The sequence below is a fragment of the Triplophysa dalaica genome, chromosome 1, assembly GCF_015846415.1.
Source record: "Triplophysa dalaica isolate WHDGS20190420 chromosome 1, ASM1584641v1, whole genome shotgun sequence".
Classification (NCBI taxonomy): domain Eukaryota; kingdom Metazoa; phylum Chordata; class Actinopteri; order Cypriniformes; family Nemacheilidae; genus Triplophysa; species Triplophysa dalaica.
Window position 1 is genome coordinate 29,177,869 of NC_079542.1, and position 24,843 is coordinate 29,202,711.

At 38.4% G+C, this 24,843-nt stretch overlaps 1 protein-coding gene and 1 long non-coding RNA gene across 3 annotated transcripts in view; both read right to left on the bottom strand.

The window, feature by feature from the left end:
- Positions 1-8,171: 8,171 nt before the first annotated feature.
- LOC130426659 (uncharacterized) lies at positions 8,172-10,210 on the bottom strand. The gene is made up of 3 exons (XR_008907214.1): positions 8,950-10,210; positions 8,590-8,718; positions 8,172-8,395 (listed from the first exon to the last, which is right to left on the bottom strand). It is a non-coding gene; the product is annotated as an uncharacterized LOC130426659 (long non-coding RNA).
- A 660-nt stretch (positions 10,211-10,870) lies between these two features.
- gal3st3 (galactose-3-O-sulfotransferase 3) overlaps positions 10,871-24,843 on the bottom strand; it is a 45,145-nt gene continuing 31,172 nt past the window's right edge. Inside the window, exons 1-3 of one of the 2 annotated variants that reach the window (XM_056759526.1) lie at positions 23,310-23,414; positions 16,575-16,672; positions 10,871-15,259 (exon numbers count right to left, since the gene is read on the bottom strand). In XM_056759526.1, the coding sequence (XP_056615504.1) occupies positions 13,999-15,259; positions 16,575-16,669 (1,356 nt within the window). In that variant the 5' untranslated portion in view covers positions 16,670-16,672; positions 23,310-23,414 and the 3' untranslated portion in view covers positions 10,871-13,998. Of the gene's footprint in view, positions 15,260-16,574; positions 16,673-23,309; positions 23,415-24,843 lie in introns of those variants that run through there. The other variant, XM_056759520.1, reaches the window with a different exon arrangement.

The window sequence follows — 24,843 nt, forward strand, 5'->3', positions numbered from 1 at the left end:
ATGATCTTATTAGATCTTTTTCAGGAATTAATTTACAGTTTGTGAATATTGAATCTGAACAGCGGCATGGAAAATGCACATTGCATTGGAAGATAGTTACCTTTGAATAGTTTCTGGCTTCAGGACCAATAATTATATTTCCTTTATTTGCTATTATAATTGCCATAAAAAACTGCATACAGACTATAAAACAATAAATAATTAGACTTTCATGGATAATGTAAAGAGTGTTGTGTTGACACACACAAACACTGTTTGTGCCGTAAATTTTGTAACCAAACAAGTTTGTATGTACTTTCCATCGAAACAGGTTTAACGGTTGACACTTTAAACAACATTCCTTTCCTCCTTTTAAAGAAAGACAAATCTAAATCAAGATGCTTTCTTTAGTAACATACAACTGAGCACAGAGATGGGAACAAGTCACATATGGTCAAGTCCAAGCAAGTCTCAAGTCTTAACCATCAAGTCTCGAGTCAAGTCTCGAGTCACAGTTTAGACAAATCAAGCAAGTCAAGTCAAGTCAAGGATTCACCCTAAGCAAGTCAAGTCGAGTCCTGATAAGTTTCAAGTCAAGTCAAGTCGCAGTACTAAAATAAACAGAGGTTAATTTTTTAGATACATGTTTATTTTTGCACAGAAAAGATGAACTTATATACATACATTATGTATCTTATTCACATTGCTATATATGAATTATATGCATATCTGTGCAACATTAATATCTGAAAATAAAAGTGCTGCTTACACAAAAGAAATCCAGTCTGAATGTATAATACAATCTAATTCAATTTAATTGAAACGGTCTACACAGAAATGGAAATACTTGTATCTGACAGAATGACTTAAGCATTTACACAGGCTATGAAGCTTATAAACTAAGTATTGTGACTGAAAATCTGCCTATTATATGTTTTAAATATATGATGCTGTAATACTTGTGCTGTCCATTAAAGTGCAGAGTAGGCCTATAGGGAATTTGCAATTTATGGGAATCCCGGATCATTTTATTGACTTCAATATTGAATCCTGTTTTTCAAAATGAACGGATCTTTTTCATTTCGGTAGAATATAAATTAAATGTATGTTAATATAGCCCAGTGAGGAAGTTATGATGCTTAATCGTCATCTCTGCGGTGGACGCGCAATATGCACGTTTCATACGTAATATATAACCTGAGAATATTTGTTTTCTATTTGAACTGGTTTCATTATTTGTTGTTATTGTGAGTATAAAAATAATCCAAACAGTTAACAGATTCGAACTATGAAATTATTCTCGTCAGTATGACCGCAAAGTTTTTAAAGAGTTATTTAAGTCCAAGTGATGTCACCGGCGCGTCCATCACCCGGTCATGCGCAGTATATAATCGAGCTGCTATTCAGCTTCCACACACAGTCCACACAAACACTTGAACATGCGCGCATTTAATATAGACATTCGCCTACATGTAATACAGAGAAGCCCTTCTTGATTTTAATGTTTTAAGAACATAAAAATCGGGGCTACGCCGTTATAGCCAGATTCCCCAATTCATCTAACTATGAGATGAGATGTAGGCCTATCAGTGATGATCGATGACCACATTTCTAATAATTAAAAAACAACCAAGGCAAAGTTATGACAAACAGAAACGATTAATTCATTATATTAGTAATCGTTTTATTACACTGACTATAAAGAAATTACTTTCTTACCTTTCCTTGTGGTTCTTGTAATGTCGGACGAAATTGGACGTTGTGGTTGTCGTGTCAGAAATCCTCGCGTTGCATACTCTGCATCTGGCAAATCTTTTTTATTTTTCACGGTCCAGTTCAAAGTCCTTATAGCCAAATGTGACTATCTGTGGAGCTCGACTGTTGTCCGCCATTGTAACGGCCACAACTGTTTCAAGACGCCAGGCGCATGCGCAGTTTCCTCTCTATCGTAACTGCTCTACAGTAATTGGCTGTTACACCTTGTTTGGCGCGGTTTGAGTTGAGCAGCGTTAAAGGGACAGGCGCTGTAGTGCTGCTGAGTCACGATAATTATTTTAGCTAATTTCATTACTTTACAAAGTTCAAGTCATTGTCGAGTCTTTCATTTAAAGTCAAGTCAGACTCGAGTCAAGTCATGTGACTCGAGTCCCCCACCTCTGACTGAGCAACAGCATAGCAATCTTCTATTTAGATCATAAGGACTGCATGCATATTTTGTGCCAAATATTGGTGCCGATGTATAAAATAAAAATTACATACTCAATAGCTAAAATACTAGATGTGTAATAAAATAGAGACATTAAGATGAAGAAGGTTGTGGATGTAAATACTTGTTTTTTATTAAATCAAAGCAAACATACATCAACCCTAAAACACGGCACGAACAATGAGAAAACTTCGAATGATCAGCTGTTCTTACCAGCATTAAAGCAAGATATTTTGGATAAATTAGTGTGTAAAATAAGACAATTGAACAAGAACTCAAACGTAAGAATTAGCTTTTTGTACAAAGTCAAATAACAATTTATAACAAAGGCTTTCTGAACAATTAAACAAAAAATCACAAAGAAGTAAACATGCAAGTGATTATAACTTAGAAGTGGTAAAGTAAGAAAATAACGCTGAAAAACTAATGAAAACATCTCGGCTGCGATGTGTTTTAAACATTTAACACCCCATTTACAGCGTTTCACAAGACACATTGTCTGCATTAATTGCCTAATGTCCTGCATGCAAAAGCCATTTTTAGCTTATTTGTACGTTCGTTCAAATCTAATTTTTTTCACGTAAAAGATATTCTTTAATGCAACTACATTGTAACAATCACGTTTAATGCACAATCCAGTACACAGATCTGTCTGGAAAAGCATTGTGTAAAGTTTAGATCTAAAGAGAACCGTTAGAAAACATTTAATCAATTGATTAACACTTACAAATATATGCCCTTAAAACAATGTGAAATGGAAACACTATCTGTTTAGACTTCTTTGCTATCAGATGATCAACATGAAATAATTGCGATGAAGGGGGGTGAAATAAAAAAGAAACTACTATAGCCTCAGTCTGATGCAGTCTCATGAGTTAATCTGTGAAAAGTGGATGTAGGGGTGTTTGAATCCCCCAAAAATTCTTCGACCTATTACCATAAACACATCCTTACCTACAACTCTATTAACAGAAGCTAAAAACCCCACTGTTGTGACTCAGTCTTTACTCAACAGCATGCCAAGAAGTTATTGGACTATTCTACTTTTTTAAAGAATACAGTTATAGATCTTGAATTTTGAAAGGAGCGCTAAACAATTGTATTTTAACTAGTGGTGGGCATAGATTAATTTTTTTTATCTAGATTAATCTAGATTAATTCCAAAATTAATCTAGATTCATCTAGATTAAAATGGCTCATTTGAATTCTGCCGAAGACATTCAGAATATGTGTGCTACCCAAATAATGACTAAAAGTAAGTCTTTGAGAACGGGTTTCTCAAGCCAGGTGGCGCATTAGACCAGTGGCTCATCTCCTGTTTCCAAAATGCATCACAAACTGCTTGAGAAAGCTGTTCTACTATGATAATTGGTGATGAAAATTAAATTATGTTCAATAAGATGAACTTGTGTTTACTTCCGCAATAGCTAAGGGATGATTTGCGTTTAGGTGGTACTTGAGACTGGAAGAGCTCCTACAGTACATTTACATTTAGTCATTTAGCAGACGCTTTTATCCAAAGCGATTTACAAAGAGTGAGGGAGCAACAAGTGATATGTCATACAGGAGCCATAATACATTAGATCTCAATACAAAGTTACTGGTTTCAACTAAAGCTAGACCACTACCTGTTGAGAGAAAGTGTTTTTTTTAAACCAATTCCGCATTGCACAAGGTGCAAACAACCTCAGTCTTGTCGATGTTTCTATTGGGAAGCTTCTTAAAAATTAATATTCCCTGAAGCAAACCCGGCGGCTTCATAGCTGCATCCATGTTAGCACTTCACGTTTGATGCGGTAATTTCACAGTAACGTTATGTTGTGTTCAGACCAAACGCGAATGGCGTGTCAAGCGCGAGTGATTTATTTGTTAATGCAAAGAGCCAATAGACCTACTTGCTGCGCGAATCGCGCGAATGAAGCCCTGGTTATGAGATGATGAGGCGGCTTCTGCTTCCGCGAATGACGCGAATCACGCGAGTTGAAAAATCTCGTTCTCGCCCCGTACAGTGCAGTTAAGCTGGTATACATCCGCGCTAAAATATCAAGGTGAAAGTCATCATAGCTTGCGTAGTATAGACCCAGCTGCCAACCCAACTTTGAGAATAGATTAACGGCGACATTTTTTTTAACGCGCGATAATAGTCTCACTGCGTTAACGGCGTTAACACCGTTAACGGCCCACCACTAATTTTAACCCATGGTTAGAACTATAGGGGATAGAACAATCCTTCTTGAAGATCTTAAGATATCATCTGAAACTTAACATTTATCAAATAAAACAGTGTAGAACTATGACAATTGAAGATGAAATTATTGACTAGTTATCTTTGTTATTCCTGAAATACCTGAATTTTGTTAACCCTAAACCAGATGTAGTACATGTTAGATTTTTTTAATTCCAAAAATATCAAAAAGAGTCAATAAGACAAACATGAAAGATTTATTGTCGCACCAGATCGTAGACACACAGACATATCCAGAAAATCAGTCAGGATGGAAACCCAAAGTTTTGTTTGGGTTCATTGTCTTAAGACTATACCATTTATCAGACACGCACCCCTTAGAGGTGCTAAAAAAATAAATAACCCATTCCTCCATGACCAGGAAGAACATGTCAGGGCATGTCATTGAATCAAAAATATATAGTTTATGACACAATGATAAAGAGGGTGACTTGATATCTAAAAATGCTTGACATTTAGATAATTGCATTGGAACTCATGATTTGATTTATTAGACTGAGCTTATAGTTTGCATCTAGAAACCTAATTAAAAATGCATTTTAGACAGAGTGTAGAACGGAAGCCGATAGGTGTCGCCGCGCTGCAATGGAAGAAAACAATTGCAAACAAAAAAACACCAGCAAATTCACAAAGCCTCTTTATTAGTTTGGTGACACATGTCCTGCAAATTCTCGCAACACAAACAAACAAACACAAAACCCGCAGCAAATCCTAGCAACACAAACAAATACAGAAACGCGCTCCTAATTGGCAACAACACAACGGAAGTGTTTCCAAGGGGACTCAAATAACAGAAGCACAATGGTTGGGACGCGCTTCATTTGGCCATATTATACCATCTTTTGACGTGAGGTCCCCAGATAGTACTACTCCCGTGCAAATAGGGCGAATGTGTAACCTAACTTACGTCTCTAACCAAATTCACAAAAGGCTCCTATGCAAACTGTTAGGCTATTCAATCATATCAGTGGGCGTTTATTTCAAAGTCTTCAATGGGGCAGGCACATTAAGCCGACCCGGTTTCAAACCCCGAGTAGAAAATAGCCCATTACTAATTTATTTTTATGTGTTCGAATGTAAAAACCACGCGGACGTCATAAGTAGACCTCATACAACAGTATAAAACAATAAACAAGGCCAGTTCACCTTTATCTTTAGACATATTGTAGTATAAATCGTTAAAATGTGCTTTTTTGATTGTGCCCCGTGATACATTGTAATATTTGTTTGGTTGTAAAATAAATACAGTTTGGCTTGTATTTACATAAACAATGTGTACCCAAGTCAGTGGGGGGGCGCTGTTGTACTGTGTTACTGGTGACACCTGTAGAATAAGAACGGTGATTTGCCTTCAAATACGTCACGTCCCAAGAGTACGTTGTTCGTATCGTTTGGCGTCTCTTTGGTTGTTGGTCGCTGGAAGAACTTGCTTTTTGTTCTGTGAGTATTTTGGAAATCGTTTCTGCCTGTGTTGGTGGATATTCATAGACAGGTACAGCACAGGTATGCGAGTTGAACGAGATTATGCGCCATGCATATTCTTTCCGTGGTTAATTGTTTGCGTGGTTTGAATAGTACGGTTAAATGTTTAAAAAGTATTTTAATTCATTGCCATTTAACAATCACTAAAATCAGTAAACAAACGAATACCTTTCAATATCTGTCAACTGCACCTGGAAACTCAGACACGTCTCATTCATTGAGTGCAGCGTATCTCAGTATTCCTCACACTTGTTTACGGCAACAGATACCTGGTGTTGTATCAGTCGTACAGCCCTTATTACTCACGGTCAGTCTGAATAACCGTACTATTCAAACCACACATACATGCATACAATTAAACACGGAAAGAATATGTATGGCGCATAATCTCGTTCAACTCGCATACCTGTGCTGTACGATTTCCAAAATACGCACAGAAGGATGTGACGTATTTAAAGGCAAATCATCGTTCTTATTCTACAGGTTCACCAGTAACAAAGTACAACAGCGTCCCCCACTGACTTGGCTACAAATGCACTGTCAGTTTAATGAAGCATCGATGACGCATTGTTTGATGATTACAAAGCGTTCTACATTTAATAAAAAATATGATTAAAAATAGATTTGTGGTTTCTATTTGTGGTTTGTGGCCTGGATGAGTTTGGGATTTCGAGGCCTGAATTTGTGGCCCAGTCCAGCCGTGCTTACCTCTCTATTAAAACACATTCGAGAGTGGATCATCTGTCGAGCCAAGTTGTTGGCGAAGCTCTCTCCAATTACAAAATGCCACGCCAATATAAACCTTCTTTTATTTCTTTGTTTGTCCATCAGCCTGCTTGCCTCATTTCTTCTACGTTTACACTTTTTGGGGTTTCCTTTACTCGCCAAAGAGTATTCAGGATCCATAATAGCAGAACAAATATGCTGCGTCCCAGATGCTGTGTAACCACTTCCGCATTTACGTGTTGCCGTAGTTTCTACAACCAGAATCTTCGCATGCGCGGAACAAATCGTGTTTCCGGGACGGATCGGGTAGCGACAGTGCGGAGCAGGGGATATTAAGTCACTGATATGCGACAAATGCAAGGGAGACAAGTGACGGGCGATTATTTTAAATAGGAATTTATCTTATCTTGCACATTCTTGGGAACATTTGGCTCATATTTAATTTAAGTGTTGGAATTTAAATAAGCACCACCCAAAGAATATTTAATTTGAATCACAGTTAAGTTTAGAAATGTCCACAAAATATAACGATCTCCAAAGCCAGGCTTTTTATCTGTTATATGGCGATCACACTGATTTTTGATGGAAGTTCAACAGACAACTAAAAGTATGTTGATAAGAAAAACAAGGAGTGTCAAAAAATGCTTGTGTGTGGAATCATTTTCTGTAAAATGTATTATTTTATTTTTGGTCTAGACCAAAATAACCAGGAGAACCAAACTACAAATATTAGCGCACCGTAAGACTAGTTAATTATAAATAGCGTGTGACCGGTGCAACGCAACTATCCAATTAACAACAAGGCATTTGGATGCGCTGGATCCAGTGTAGACAAAATTTCCATTGTCAGAGCTATAATTATTTTTAATCAGAATAAGAACAATTGTGTGGGTAGAAGAACATCGTGTATTTGTATATTCATTACTGTAAATTGATGCCGGGCTGCCGGGTTTTCATTCAAGTACAATTAAATATGATGTTTATAATAAGCCAATCGTTTCAAAACGTGTGTTATACAGCTCAAATAGCAGTTAGTGTTAATCAAATTAATCAGTTCGAGCTACTAAATTTAAAAAACTGTTAAAAAAGGAAATTAATATTTTAACCATTTATTAGCACATTTTTACCGATCATCCCATTTGTAGAAGGTTGATTTGGAACAGACTGAAATTAAGTTATTGTATTACTTCCTAAGGTCCTGAAGTTATATGGACTACTTATGTTGCCAGTATATAGGGCTACACTGTAAAAAAAATCCTGTAAAATTTACAGTAAACTACTGGCAGCAGGGTTGCCAGCCAGTTACTGTAAATTGTACAGCCACAGTACTGTAATTTAATTTACAGCCATTTACTGTAATTGCAGAATACAGGAAAAACTGTAATTTTGAATAGCAACAGTATAATGCTGTATTTTTTACAACAAATTGCTTGATTTTAATTTATTTTATTTAGAAGAAATACATAAATCACTGTATTTCCAGTACGTTCTGCATACTGGATATACAGTGTTTAATTTGACTTTAATTTGTAATTGATACAAAAATACATTACAGACGAATTGTGTACGTTGTTGTACATGAAATAATTTTATTCAGTTTCAACTTCATAGTATCCAACATGGCTCTTTAAACATTCATGTTTAAACAACGCGTTAACCAACATTACCATCATGAAACAAAATTGCAAAACAAGGCCCAAGTGAGTCTGTAAAACGGTCCACATCTTGATCCATCAGAGCACAACAAGTAGCTAGAACTATGGAAACAAAACAAGAGAATAATGTTAGATATTCAATTTATAGTCAGAGAAAAACAGAGGACAACATATACAGTCAGAGAATAATATGATGTAATTCAATGATGAGATCTCTGTGTGTTTGTGTGCGTGTGTGTGTGTGTGTGTGTGTGTGTGTGCGTGTGTGTGTGTCTGTGTGTGTGCGTGCTTCTTACTTTTCATCGATTACAATGAAAATTCATCATTGTGTAGAGCAGCAACATGTGGGTTCACTGCAACCTGTTTCTTCTGTTTCCTGGCATTTTAGATGATGCTTCTTCTTGTTCCACTCTCTGGATTAATATCTACAAAGAGTCAGGAAAAACAAAATGTTATATATTAAATGTACAAAATATATTATATTAAAACACATGAATTAAATCATTAGCTTGCTAGTGTTAAATAGCGGAGACTTCTAAATAATTTGCCCTAAAAAAATCCATCTCTCGTTGAGAAATATTGTTTTAAAGGTCTTAACAGGTATATAACATTAACATATCTATAAAATGCAGGTAAGGAAGTTGTTCAACTAATACCTTTCATTGGACTCCAAGATACACGCTTGCCCCATCCTGGTACTCAAGATTGAATATGTAACATGCTATGAACAGAGTGGGAAGGCCAGACATGAAGCTGTGCTGAGCACGTCACAGTCACACACAACCTAACCTTCAGTAGTCAGCATCCAGTGGCCTGCATGGCAAAGTGTGTCTTAAAACAAACAATACCACATGTGACAATAGTTAATAGTTACTATACAATTTTATCTTTAAGCTTTTTACATTTAAACTACATTTTAGTATAAGTGACTATACAAACAAACTCTAAGCAAATTACACAGATTAATTTACACTTAAAACCGTACTTATACAGAAATGTAAGCTAACTAACGTTAGGGATGTCACGGTCAAGAAATTGTCACACTAGTATTTTGTAACGGGTCGTCTCACTCCCACCATCCCACGGTCCTATCTGGGAGACAGTCCTGCTCTAACGATGAGGGTGTCGGTAACGTCTTTTGCTACAGCTCTCATCTGGCCTCCGTTACATAAACTGTATATCTAGATGGTTACGTACATTAATCACTTTACCGGGCTATCCTCCGTGAACAACGACTTACCGCAAGCTTTGGTGACTTGTTTTAATTTGGTCTCTCGATTTACGGGTCACTGCATTTGCAAATTTGAATTACACCAGAAAATAATCACGACCGAGTGTGGTATCACAACTGTCGAAGCATGTAACTTTTACCGAGTCTACGGCGTGCGCGATGTTCAACATTAAAAAAACAACCGTCAACTTACTAATACAATGAACTGTAGCTCGTCACATACCGACTTCGCTCCTGATTTGTACAAAAACTCTAAATAACATGAACAACTTCTGTCATCAGGTGCTATAGCGACGGAGAATGTTTGAAATCTTACCGCGACGGCGCTGCTGAAACCCCGCGCAAGACTCCTTCGGTCCCCGCGGATGGAGGTTGAATCCGGGGTTACCAATGTGAAACGCGAATGTAGATACCTCTATATAAAGTTACCACTATGATAGTTACCAAATATGGAAAAAACGTAATAAATCACTTACCACATGTGTGAATCACTCATTTTGCGCACTACACCAATCTCGACCGTTGAAGATCATCCCGCCATTGTAGATTTGAAATTTACAGCAATATTCTGTACATTTGAGTTAATCCGTCACGTGACCCCAGAATGCATTGCACTTTACAGCAATATTCTGTATTATTTAAAAAACAGTCAGCTTCTGTAAAATAACGCTGTAGTTTTTACAGCAATTCGTTACAGTGTACTTGAATTACAATTTATAAATTCACCTGCCCATCCAGTCTTAACAGAATAATAATGGTAAACAAATTTGGTCTTATTTATAATAAGAATAATAATAGCAAACTTATTTAGCCTGTAGGATTTGGGGTCACGGAGGGATGCCTGAAGAGCTGGTGTAAGAGAATGATGAGCCACTGTAGGTCAGCTGCTTAAATACACTTGAAAAATGTTTGACAAGACCATAAGATCCCACTACCCCCAAACCTACATTTAGACCTCCATTAAAACATTGTGCAATGTTTGGGTGAACCGTTACTTTCTATTAATGTTTATCAGGTTTACCACCTTTGACATTTTAAACATTTTATTGGATGTTCTCAAAACACGTAATCACAAAAACGCATCTACTGATTGGAAAACAGGAAACAGCAAAAATTTGTGCCCATCTCTATATCGCAAACTGCCATGAGACTGGGTTGATATTTGTATTGTTTTCTCTCAGATTAACCCATTTGATAAATTAGAAATATATTGGGGTCAAGTCACACTTCTTATACATGGTTAGTCTTTCATTAATCAACAATGTTTAAATATGAACAAAAATAATAATAAAGCACACAAGCACAACAGGATTGTTTTTCCAGATTTATTGGTCAATATTATTACATTCCTCTTCACACGGCTTAAGAAGCCAAACTGAGATTGTCAGAAGCATTAAATTCAAAGCCCCTAAACAGATTTAAAAAGATTACTTAATGTAGCAGTTAAATAAATACATTTGAGATATAAGTAAAATAATACATTTGATGGAACAGAAAGTAGTGTCATTTTAACATACAACATGTAGCCAGTTTCATACACAGAAAAGCCCAATGCTTCACAGAATAAATCTCATTCTGTCTTTACAGTCTTCAAAATGTTCACACTATTTCAATATACAGTACAGCAGCTTTTAAATTTTTCCTTTGTATACAGTAAATTAAGAAAATCACTTGTAATTCTGTTTTTGTATCACATTAAAAGATAAAAACACACCTAATTGTTGTTCTCCAAATTATCTACCTGCGTTATTACTCAAACAAGGACAAAAAATGAGATTGCTCTTCATCATAAAACTTTTAGCTAGAAATCTTTTGTTCCTTTTTCATGAAACTGAAATGCATTATATTTACACTACTAAATACCTAATGGACAAGCCCAATTGGAAGCTGTAGACATGCTCTGCTCTTCTGAGGAAAATCTGTGAAATTCTTCAAAATGGATTGGAACAAAATGGAATTTTAGATTAAGTTCATATTGCTATGTACTGTATATAAACACTATCAAAATTACCCAAAATACTTAAACACACATGGAGATGGGTTGGAGATATACATTTTGTGAATCACAAAAGATTCTGTGTAGGCATGGTAATGAGTATTTTAATTGTGAAAGTAATTGAAATACTCATACACAAATCTCCAATCTCTCTCAAGGTGTTTTTTTGTCCGTAGAGTATAAATAGGTCACTTCTACAATAACCACCTCAAAATGCTTTCCAAAAAAATGCTACGTACTCTTTGTTGTGAAGAACAATTTAATGTGTGATAGGACATGTATTGTAGTTCGATAATTGTTGGAAAAGAGCGGTCTAAATTTCGTCATCATTTATTCATCATCATGTCAATCAAAACTTGTACTCTTCTGTCAATTTTGTGCCCATACAATGGAAATCAATGGGTGCCAAAATGTTGTTTGGTTACCAATTGTAGTGGAGAAGGCGGGGCGAGACCGTGAGTCGAGGCCGGTGAGTGAGTGTTAATGAGCGTCAGCTGTGCGCGCACCGGTCTCGTATCACGGAGGAGATCGGGAGCATAAGAGAACGAGCGACCGGACCGTCGATGAGAGAGGACCAGGTCTGGCTTTATGTTGTGGTTTGTTTTATTCGCCGGCAGTCGTCCGTAGGGGGTTCCCGTCTCCTTCCTTCCTTTTAATTGAACCTTGTTACACTAATGTTTTTTTAAATATTAGTTGTGTTCTGCATAAGTCCGTCAGTCACAGAGATTTAGAATGATACGAGGGTGAGTAAATGATGGCAAAATTAAATTTTCAAGTCAAGTTCAAGTCAGCATTTGTGTGGCTTAATGGTTAACAACAGAGATCCATGTCAATAAGATTCCAGACTATATTATGTCTCGGGCATCTTCTAGACCACCTGGAAAGATTGAAGCTGATTCATGGGAGGATAACCATTTTAAAGTGCTTGTTGTCACTTTGATCTATGTTCCTTTATTTGTAATCTACAAATCAGACTAGTAATTACATTACGGTACCCAGTAGAATTGCATACCATTGCTATATTGCTCAAAAACACAAATTTCACTAAAATACAATATGGCTTTATTAAAAATATGCCAGCGAGATCTTTTATCAAATGATGATGTATAAAAAATGTCTTCTTCACTCAGGATAACAGAATAAGATCGCTTTAGGACAAAGAGTGGTGGAATTAGTGATATTCTTATTGCAGGAACGTTTGTATGAAAGCAGCAAGCTTGTCCATGTTCTTGGTGTTCCTCATGTTTCTCAAGAAACCTTCCAGCAAAGGTGTTGGATGGCAAAAAATCTGTATTAGAAAATAAAATATATGTTCTAGAGGCTGTGAGGTATTCAGTTTCTATTTGGTTGCTTCACTGAAAGTGATGTAATGTTGTAGAGTACATCAAAGTCAAATAGCCAACTTAACATTTTCAACCTTGACTATGGTTTTACATTTCACCGATGCAACTCTTCAGATCACATTGTCGGAGGTTAGGCCAGCGACATACTTGAGACATATGTGACTGCAAATGTTTCAGATTTCAAACAACAGTGTGTATTTTCTAAACCATCAAACAGATTAGCAAAAATAACAACCGGCTTCCCAAACTGACCTCAATTTTGCCATTGTTTAACGTACAATACGTCTCCGTATTGGTTGCTCCTATAGATCGAAATTAAGTTTGATTCTTGCTAACAATGTAGAGTTTTGTTTCCTAATATAAACAATAAACATGACATATTTGCAACACAACCACACTGCACCATAAAGCATAATCCCCAAAACTGAGAACACTTAAGAACAAAAGAAAACTTATCAGAGTAACTCTTCATTGCCCATGTATTTCGTTCATCACTTATTCTCGGCATCTAGTAAAGGATGAGTGTTTTAAATGTCAAGCTTTGTAACTCAAGCACTGCCCAAGGAGAGGGTAAAAATAAAATTTGGTCCGTTGAGAAAGTTGATTCATCACCGACACACGATGCCACCCACATATATGTGTCTTATGGCTCAGGTGCAGTCTCAGCATCTATTACAAGGTGCACTTACTCAGGTGTAAGTCTTCTATTACCAGAGGCCTGGAATACAAACAAAAATCTTCTACAGTATACCAGTAGACAATGGCTCAAGGTCAGATAGCTTGTTTGTTGCTGGTAAGGGTCAAACCAGCTTGACTAAAATGGTCCGTAAAGTCAGCATCACCCCCCTCCCCCCATCAGCTGGTAAAATAACTGATCAACCATTTAGACCAGCTAGAAACCATCTAAACCCCGTGTTCTGAGACTGTTGGTGTCAGTGTATTAAAAACACAGTGGCTTAAATACGATGGAATAATTAAGCAGAAATGGTCTTTTTAAATTAAGAGATGTTCCATGTTGCTTTTATGCAATGAGAATATTTTTGAATATATTCATGCCATACAGATGAGGTATGACCAATAATCTCATGGAAATCTACCTGCAGTCCAACTCAAGAGAGGAATAAACACAGTTTAACTATCCTTTTATGCTGGTCATTGCCCCTCTGGTGCTCCGAGCCATAGTCCCTGACGGTCGCGGTAGCAAACTCGGAGACTCTTTATGCACCCGAACCTGTCCTGAGGCGTGTCCAGACTGCTGGGAGTTCCGCAGAAATCGCTTCCGATAATGCAGAGACTCTGATCGGAGTAACAGCCGTGTATACTGCACTTCTGGCATTATCATCTTTAAACAGTCATCTCGCGGAGGAACGTGGCCTTTGTTTGTTACGTTGACTGGTAAATCATACCCAACAATTGTCACCTTGGCGCTCGGCTGCCAGGGTCGTAATTCCTTATTTGTGATCTGAGAAGCCGAGCGAAGGGGTGGCAAATGTCCACCGAAGCAGCCACGTACAAGTCGATCCCGGGATTGACGCAACAGCTGGACTTCCCGCTCGACGCATGCTAGTCCCAATGCTCTTATTTGCCTCCACAATGAGGCATTGAAGTGATCGTACAGTACAGAGTCTATGGCATTCCAGGCTCTGATTTTGGTTGTAATTTCATTGGAAAGGCTGCTTTTAGAGTCGGTGGTCCGCATGTTAAGACTGACATACAGAACGTCGTCAAGGTCCCACGACAACAAGCGACGTAGTAGCACTAGCGACTCGTCAAAGTGTTCTGCTATCATAACCAACGAGAAAACTCGCTCCACCTCCGCGGCAAACCGCTTTGCATACGCCGGCGCTTCTGACGACGGACGGTCCTTGTCACCACCTAGGTCAAAGGTCAGTGTATTTCTTGCGTACATCGAATCCTTCTCTTCTGGACGATAGTAGCTCCATGGATGGTCCAGAAAAGTTTCTAAAGAGCCATTTGGAACGCGTTTAAAGCTAAGACAGTATTGATTATAGTAACTAAACAGAGACTCAAACATGGCTCCTGGTTCTCGCAATATTGTTATGTATACCGTGTTGTTGGGCATGAGCCGTCGTAGCTCAGCCCGGCTGAACCGTAAGTGATTGGTGATGATGTCCGGAGGTGTTGTATGTAGGTGTGCGAAGTGGGCACTGAAGGGCCGAGGATAGCAGAATTGATGGTCACAGGTGGTAATGGGCAGCGCCACGGTGAGGTTGTTACGTTCAGCAAAGCGGAAGAGCATGTTCTGCACAGTGGAGCTGGCTGTTTTGTGCGTCTTCAAGAAGGCTACACTGGTGTGTTTAGGAGAAGGACCACTACTGCCCTGGGCAAAGGAAAGCATGGAGGATGGACACCCCAACCAGAAAGCCTCCAATGTTCTACAGACAGATGAACAGAAACCGAAGAGAATTAACAATATCACAGTCAGCCTTTAATTATTATTAAATATAAATAATCAAGTGACATGATGGTGACATAAGACATACTGAAAGGTCCAGGCTGGCTGGTATACACTGGCTTAATGGTTTCACAAATGTTTTGAGTTCCTGTCCATAGATACTATATATATATAGAGAGAGAGAGAGAGAGAGAGAGAGAGAGATGCGCGGATGAGCTAAAATGTTTCCCGAATCCGCTACTTCAAATAAATTTTCCAACCGCCACCCGCCCTCACGTATAATTTTCTCTGATATAGATGTCCGCACCCGATCGTCACTGTAATTCTTTGTTTTAAGCATAACAGAACTAATCTTCCAATCTCTGATAGTAAAATAATAAGCTGAATGTAAAATGCTTTTAAATGAACATTTGCCCTCACAGCCGTTGCATATTACATACCCAGGACTTGATTCATTCTCGTTAACCACTTCCCTTAAACGCTCCCACACGTAACTTTTCTTTCTTTCTTTCCTTCCTTACATCCTTCCTTCCTTCCTTATGTTTTGTTTTTAATTCTCCCTTTTTAATTTTCTCTCGGATCGGTTTCGCCTCCATTTCTGCTTTAAGAAATGGACCCCCTCTACTGCCGCCGTGTGCATATTTCTTTTAAATGAGTGCAAATTAGCGTTTGCCTGATTTAAAATGCATTTAAAACACATTTGAATTATAGAGAAATGTATTTAATATTTGTTTCATTAATGACAGATCTCATCTTAATCCAACATTACGTTTCACATAACGCAATACAAGAGGATGGTTATTTTGTAGTTTTTACAGTCAGGGGCAATGCAGTGTTGTGCCACCTTGGCAAACTGTGGGTCAAGTCAGTGGACCGTTCCAAAATGGAGGACGCATCTACATATCTGGAGCAGTTGAACATCCATCTATACATATCTATGCTCCTGCCAGCCTAACACCTTCTTGGCAAGGCAAGGAGAACAACTACACTAGCTGCAAAACAGGGGCTGGGAAACCAATACAGTATAAAAAGCTTATAAATAACAGTCATGTCTATCGAAACCTGTATACATATTTTTTTATTCAAGTACAAAATGGGAAATACTGGAGGTTGTGCTGGTCTACTCTATTTGCCTTTTTACATAAGATAATCATTCAGGATACAGTTGATTTTTGCATAAACCTAAATCTACTGGTTTACCCTGCTGAAAAGACCAATTTAGTTTTTCTTTTCTTGACCTATGGTCATCAATGAGGTAGGAAACGATGGAAAGAGCATTCATCTGTGATTCTTACAAGTTCAAGTGACCCCCATGGTGCAGAAGCAGGCTGACAGTGCTGATGGCTATTAATACTAGAAATATCTTCTTTTGAGACATCTCCAGCTGCATTCACTGCAATAAAAAGGAGAGAAATTAATGGTGTTTTTTGTGAACATTAATTCAACATACATTTAAAACACATTTATAACAAACATTTGTTTTTTTTTCAATTAAAAATAAATGTATAAATTCATAATAGGAATTGTAAATACCTATTCACACATAATGTTCTGCATTAAAAATCAGTGCAGTAAACATTGAAATTAATGGCTGTTAATGTGTGTTAAAATGACACAGTGTGGTAAAGCATTTTTTGCTGTGGATAACCGAATATTACAAACTAGATCTATGTTTAATAATAATAGGCAGTCAGGAGGTGATACCTGGTACAATAGATGGCCTATTATTATATGTCATGTATGCGGCCAAACGGGGCAATAAAAAGCTGATTGCCCGGGGCAAAACATGGCTAATACACGCTTGAGTTATGAGATAAGATCATCATTGAAATTAAATGAGATAGAGCTGAATATCGACACAGTAATTGATGTGAAGATAGGAAGCATGTTGTTTAAAGTATTCATCAATTCTGGTTTAAGTCAGACGTTGGCGAGACCAGAATGTTTGGGAAGATTGAATATGCTTAAGTACAGCAAGTTGACAGTATGTTGCATACATGGCGATGAAAAAGAGTACCTGAAAGGTGATGTGGTGATTGAAATTAGAGGCCAGGCCTACAGTTTGATGGTCAGTGTTATCGACAAGACACCTTATGCGGTGATACTGGGCAGAGATGTACCTGTGTTAGCGGATTTGTTACAAAATGAGAAGGATGTCGCTGAGGCGATGGTTGTAACTTGAGCACAGGCACAGCAGGAAGAGGGCATTAAGCAATGTTTGCAAAACTTAACGTGTAATGTGTCAAAAGACCGAAAGTCTATGAGGCAGAGACGTTATGATAAAATGGTAGGTAGAGAAGTAATCAAAATTGTACCCAAACTGGTCGCAGGAACAAATTGCACATGATATTGTACAGTTGCAAAGGCAAGATGAAACCCTTAAACCACTGTTTGAGAAAGCTATGGCTAACAACACAATGTGGACATTAGTCCTGAAAGATCGTTTGGCGATTAAAGGGGATAAATTGTACCTGATTAGCACTGAAAACGAGAGGCTAGTAGTAAACATTCGTTTACAGGCATCAGAGCCGATTAGGCAAACTCATTGTAGAGTTCCAGCAGGAGAGGTGCAAATGATGCTAGAAGCAGACATTATAGAACCATCAATAAGTGAATGGTGCAGTCCACTGGTAATAGTGCCTAAGAAAGATGGTTCGTCAAGATTCTGTGTGGACTTTTCAAAACTGAATGCAGTGTCAGCTTTTGACCCTTACCCAATGCCGAGAGTAGACGAGTTGATAGAGCAGCTGGGTAAAGCTAAGTACCTTACAACTTTAGATCTTTGTAAAGGATATTGGCAAGTGGCATTGACTGAGTCAGTGAAGAACTTGACTGCATTTCGTGTCCCTTCAGGATGGTACCATTTCAAATACAGTTTAAAAAGAAAAGGTATGTGAACCCTTTGGGCTTACTTGGATTTCTTCATAAATTGGTCATAAAATGTGTTCTGATCTTCATCTAAGTCACAACAATAGAGAAGCACAGTCTGCTTAAACTATTACCGCACAAACATTATACGTTTTCATGTTTTTATTGAACACAACATGTAAACATTTATAGTGCAGGGTGGAAAAAGTATGTGAACCTTTGGGTTTAATGACTGGTTGACCCTCCTTTGGCAGCAATAACCTCAACCAAACGTTTCCTATAGTTGCAGATCAGACCTGCACAACGGTCAGGAGAAATTTTGGACCATTCCTCTTTACAAAAGTGTTTCAGTTCAGCAATATTCTTGGGATGTCTGGTGTGAATCGCTCTCTTGAGGTCATGACACAGCATCTCAATCGGGTTGAGGTCAGGACTCTGACTGGGCCACTCCAGAAGGCGTATTTTCTTCTGTTGAAGCCATTCTGTTGTTGGTTTACTTCTATGCTTTGGGTCGTTGTCCTGTTGCATCGTCCATCCTCTGTTAAGCTTCAGTTGGCGGAAAGATGGTCTTAAGTGTTCCTCCAAAATGTCTTGATAAACTTTGGAATTCATTTTTCCATCGATGACAGTAATCCGTCCAGGGCCTGAGGCAGCAAAGCAGCCCCAAACCATGATGCCCCCTCCACCATATTTCACAGTTGGGATGAGGTTTTGATGTTGGTGTGCTGTGCCTTTTGTTCTCCACACATAGCGTTGTGTGTTCTTTCCAAACAACTCAATTTTGGTTTCATCTGTCCACAGAATGTTTTGCCAGTAGTTCTGTGGAACATCCAGGTGCTCTTTTGCAAACTTCAAACGTGCTGCAATGTTTTTTTTGACAGCAGTGGCTTCCTCCATGGTGTCCTCCCATGAAGTCCATTCTTGTTTAATGTTTTCCTTATTGTATATTTTTCAACAAAAATGTTAGCATGTGCCAGAGATTTCTGTAAGTGTCTAGCTGACACTCTAGGATTCTTCTTCACCTCATTGAGCATTCTGCGCTGTGCTCTTGCAGTCATCTTTACAGGACGACCACGCCTAGGGAGTGTAGCAACAGTGCTGAACTTTCTCCATTTGTAGACAATCTGTCTTACCGTGGACACATGGACATCAAGGCTTTTAGATATACTTTTGTAGCCCTTTCCAGCTTTATGTAAGTCAACAATTCTTGATCGTAGGTCTTCTGAGAGCTCTTTTGTGCGAGGCATGGTTCACATCAGACAACGCTACTTCAAAACAGCAAACTCAAAACTGGTGTGTTTTTTATTGGACAGGCCAGCTTTAATCAATACATCCAATCTCATCACATTGATTGGACCCCAGGTTGGCTGACTCCTGGCTCCAATTAGCTCTTGGAGAAGTCATTAGCCTAGGGTTTCACATACTTTTTCCACCCTGCACTATGAATGTTTACATGTTGTGTTCAATAAAAACATGAAAACGTATAATGTTTGTGCGGTATTAATTTAAGCAGACTGTGTTTCTCTATTGTTGTGACTTAGATGAGGATCAGAACACATTTTATGACCAATTTATGAAGAAATCCAAGTAAGCCCAAAGGGTTCACATACTTTTTCTTTCAACTGTATATGCCATTCGGTCTGCACGGAGCGGCGGCGACCTTCCAACGCTTGGTGGATCAAGTGCTACGAGGTCTGGGAAATTGTGCAGCAGCGTAAATCGATGATATCATCATCTTCAGTGAGACATGGGAGCAGGATCTAGTACAACTGGCGGAGGTGTTTGAAAGAATTCAACGAGCCGGACTGTTGGTGAATGCGAAAAAAGTGTCAAATTGCCAAACAGGAAGTTTCTTTCTTGGGGTATGTCGCTGGTGGAGGTTCATTAAGACCTCAAGTGGACAAGCTACAAGCAATTTTGTCATGTGCTGCCCCATCAATGAAGAAAAGTGTAAGGTCATTTCTGGGTTTGATAGGTTGTTGCAGAAGATTCATACCGAACTTTTCCAGCAGAGCCAGACCCTTGACCGATCTAACAAAGAAAAGTAGTTCCTCCAAAGTTAAATGGACCGTTGAATGTGATCAAGCATTTCAGGACCTTAAGTCCTGTAAGGATCCGGTGTTACAGAGCCCAAACTTTGATTTTCCTTTTCTGGTACAAACGGACGCTTCTGAACAAGGACTAGGTGCTGTACAGGGTGAAGGAGAAAATTGCCATCCTGTACAGTACATAAGCAGAAAGCTTTTTCCCCAAGAAACTAAGTACTCTACTATTGAGAAAGAGGCTCTAGCCATCAAATGGGCCTTAGACACTATGAAGTACTATCTGATTAGCAAAGACTTTGTGTTTTAAACAGATCATAGAGCTTTGCAATGACTCAATAGAATGAGAGACACTAATGATAGAATAACGCATTGGTATTTGTCCCTTCAACCCTTTTAAATTTGAAGTCCGGTACAGAGCAGGGGGTTTGAATTTATGGCAGACTTCTTGTCACGTCACACCTGATGTCGTGACTATTTAGAGGGAGGGGGCTGTGTGATGATGAGCACAGAGGTCATCACGTGAACGTCAGTTCACAGTACTAAGGTACAGAGAGGTGTAGGTGCAATTTAACCAAAGATACACAATTTTGTCATGACTTGTAGTGAAAACAGAGGGTCGGAGACTCAATTGCTGGAAATCTGTTTAATTGGTACAGTCCACAAAGAAAGAAGAGTAGAATCTAGGACTGTGTCTCTTCGTGAGTGCCTGGGGAGAAACCTCTACCCACCGGCACTCACGGTAAGAATCTGAGAATAATCCAAACTGGATCTCTTGAGTCCTCCAGGAGCGAATGCTCAGCGGGGAGGAGTCTCGACCCGCCGGATGAATCCAGACGCGCCAGTTCTTTAGTGGAGAGGTGCTGGTAGTGGGAAGAACGGAGATCCGGAGCGCCAGAGAACACTAGGAGGTATAGGTAGAAATAATAACGAGACAAAAACACTGGAGCTGTGACGAATTCGAGGATCAGAACTTTAGAATAACATAAAATAATTTAACAAGACTTTAACAGTGCTAGACACACTAGACTGAGGCAGTCAGAACTGGCATATAACACGCAACGGTCTGACGCTGGTCGAGAGCACAAGAGGGATTTAAATAGAGGGGAACTATCAGCGGAAAATAATAATAAGACAGTAAATAATGAGAAACCAGGGGAGAGTACTAATGGGGACAAGCTACAGGGGTGTGGGTGATGAGGTGATGGAAACCTGGTGAGGGGAAAGCCTGATGAGGAGACATGGGGGGTGGGGCCAGTGACGTAGACACCAAACACGTGGAGGATGATAGAACGATTCTCCACGAAAAGACAAAACAAAACACACACAAGACCATGACAAAGACTGGGATCCTGACACATTTTAGTAAAGCATGTTTATTGACCCCCTAAGGATGGTACGATCCATTAGTTTTGGGCGGGAAGTGCAAATATGTACAAGTGCGGGTGAGACAAAGGAAACGAAGGTTGGTTGAGCGTGGTTATGGGTGAGAGAAAGACCCAAGCCCGCAAATGTCTTCGTATATGTCGAGGCTAGCGTGATATCTGGTTTTGCTACTCACAGCATGTTTATTTTTCAATGTTTGTATGGTCAGTTTAAACAAATGTTAATGTTTTTTTTATTTTTATTCTTATTGTGGGTAAAGTCTATGGATTCACGTGTGAAGAAACAGCTGTCCCTTGGATTGAAACAAGTTCCCACCTTGTGGTGTGTTATTGTACTCTCCCAGACCTTAAGGCAGTAAGACTCTGATTGTTTGTAACAATTGACCGTCCGACTAAAAACGGCAGCAACAATCCGATACACACACATTTAATTTCCATCAATTATTAGATACTAGAAAAAAATAAGTCCCAAATTTTCCATCTCTCTCTTTCAAAAATATTCTAAAGTACTGATGAAATTCTTAACGATACAGCTTCAGTTATTCTATCAGCCTGTCAAAATAGCCAAGCATGAATCTCACAACAATCGAATAGACCACCTTTTAAAAAATATGGGTCATAAAACATTCTCCTGGACAAAGACAAAAACTGAAATAAGAATGTAGACCTGTCACATATTTACTTTCTAACTACCTGTTACCTGTCTAGCACTAACAAGGTCTTGGAAAACATCCACACATACTCTTCCCTCAGCTTCTAATTACACTTATCTCATCTCCACCTGCCCTTCACTCTCACCATATCGAATGGCACATTTACACAACCTGCTTTTATTTTCACTGATCAAGCCCTGATACTATAGTATGTAGTTTAATTAGAATTAGCATTACAGAAGGATAAGCTCTCTTACTCTTCAATGACAATCTGTAATATCGAGAGCAAAGTCAGACTGAATAACTGAACTGCCACTAGAAAAAAAGCCATCGTAGCATGGTAATTCAGAGTAAAAAATGTCAAATATGATCATAGCAACGCCATTGGCAATAGATTCTTGTTTATAGTCGTCAGGATTGTTTCCAGCTTCTTATGTTCTTGGACAGCATTGTTTGCAGAAACACCAGAAATGGTCATAAGAAGCAGGTACATGCAGTAGTCAAATCGTGATTTTTTTGAGTTGGGATTAGTGACCAAAGTTAAAAAAACTTAACTCTTTCGAATTTCTGCTGAGTTCAAAAGAGTAATCCATGCATTTATATCCTCTCGTAGACTATTGGTCGATCCATGAAACGTTTGCAAATAGTCCAAATTGCAGCGGCCAGACATGGTTGCCGGTATTTTCTAGAATAGAATTTTAAGATTGTACTTTTTGTTTTTAAGGTCTAAAATATATGGTAATTTCTGAATCATCTGTTTGTTTAAATAATTCTTAAAGCCATTCCATCATCTGAGGCTATATTCATGGCGAGAACCAGTGAATCCATACACAAGTCTGCTCTATACACAAGTCGATCCATTTACAAGTCTGTTCTTTATACAAGTCGATCCATATACAAGTTGGAGGAGTGACCATTTGTACTCCTAAATCAACCTAACCAGCATGTCTTCGGTCTGAAGAAGGAGGAAAACAGAGAACCCTAGTAAACCCACACTGACAAAGGCAAAAAATGCAAACTTCAGACTGAAAAGCTTCCCAATTCCAGGCAACAGTTCTAATGACGGAGCCACTCTTATTTACCTCTTATTTTTCCGAGCTTGAGACTGTCATCCCATCTGGTAGATCAGTGTTCGAATTGTGTCAAAGTTCTTGGTTCTCTTACCAGCCCTTAAAAAAAAAATCGACTGAGCTGGCAGTACAAGCATCAATCACATGACAACATTAATTGCGTAGATGACCTTAAAATATTTATAATCCATTAAAAGAGATCCACATGAGGGACAGATTGAAATATATATTTCTTTTTTGCAGTGACCATGCTATCAATCTTGCTGTGTTTTATTTTGTATAGTTAATTGTTTTTATCTTGAAGGAGTCATTCGCCGAAAGTACATGTTTTTCTTTGTCTTTTGTGTGTCATAAATTGCCCATGCACGTATTGGACACGTGAAATTGCAAAAGATGTATTTTATGTAGAAGCGAATGCTCACCCAGTCCTGCCTCTTGTAACCACGACCTCCCCCATGTACGTCACTCTGTGGTATGATTTGACCAAGACCGGCCAAATGTCTATGCAAGTAAGGTGGGCGGTCTTGTAAAATTCATTGTACTGTCGCCAGCTAAGCCTGATGTTCCAAATATGGTAAGAGGCGTTACATTTTCTGTGGAGCATTCGACCAATCACTACGCACTAGTGACCTGGCCAATCATAGCTCATCTGGATTTCAGAGCGATGAGCTTTGTAAAATTTCAGCGTGTTTTCAGAGAGGTGGACCAAAGAGGAAATACATACATTCACAGCATGTGTAAAATACAGCGTTTTCTAACCTTAAATCATGTATACACATTGTATTACATCTAAAGCAAACAATAATATTCGTTTTAGCAGAGTCAAATGATCCCGTTAAGATTTTGCATAGGTTTTATGTATTTCTTGCTGTTATTTGACATATTTTAAAATCTCTTAAACGTATAGATAACACGAATAAGAATTTTTCTAAATTTATGATAACTCTTTGTAGTATACCAATCCTTTCCTCCTCTCCTTTCCTTTTCTTGTTTCTTTTCTTGTCCTCTTTTCTTTGATTCTTGTTGTTTTATTTTAATGTAGTACTTGTCCCTTTTTTTGAAATATTAACATAAACAAATCCTTGGAGCGAGTGAGGGAGAGGACGATTCAAAGTAAATAGTGGCTGTCTGTACAGTTCTACCAAACCAGCCAGTCATCGTATGCAGAAGCGTCTGGGCCTTTTAAACAGGATTTATCTCCAGATAATGTAGATCACGTAATGCAGAATAAGAAAAACTAATGTCATTCCGTTGGACGAGAGCAGATGGGTACCCTTCGCATCAAAATCAGAGTTCATGTTGGCATAACGAAGTGCAAAATAATCTCTGGGGAATGCAAACATTTTCTGAGGGAAAGAAAAATATTATTGGGGAAACCCAAGTTTTGCAAAGCAGCACAATGTTCTTGTGAAGAGCAAAAGATTTCAAATATTTCTGCTCCTTCGCGTAAAGGTCGGAGCTCATGTTTGCATAGAGAAAAACTTTGAATATTTTCGCTCTCTTAACCTACCTATATTTTCCATCACCTGTATGTTCCTTAGTGTCT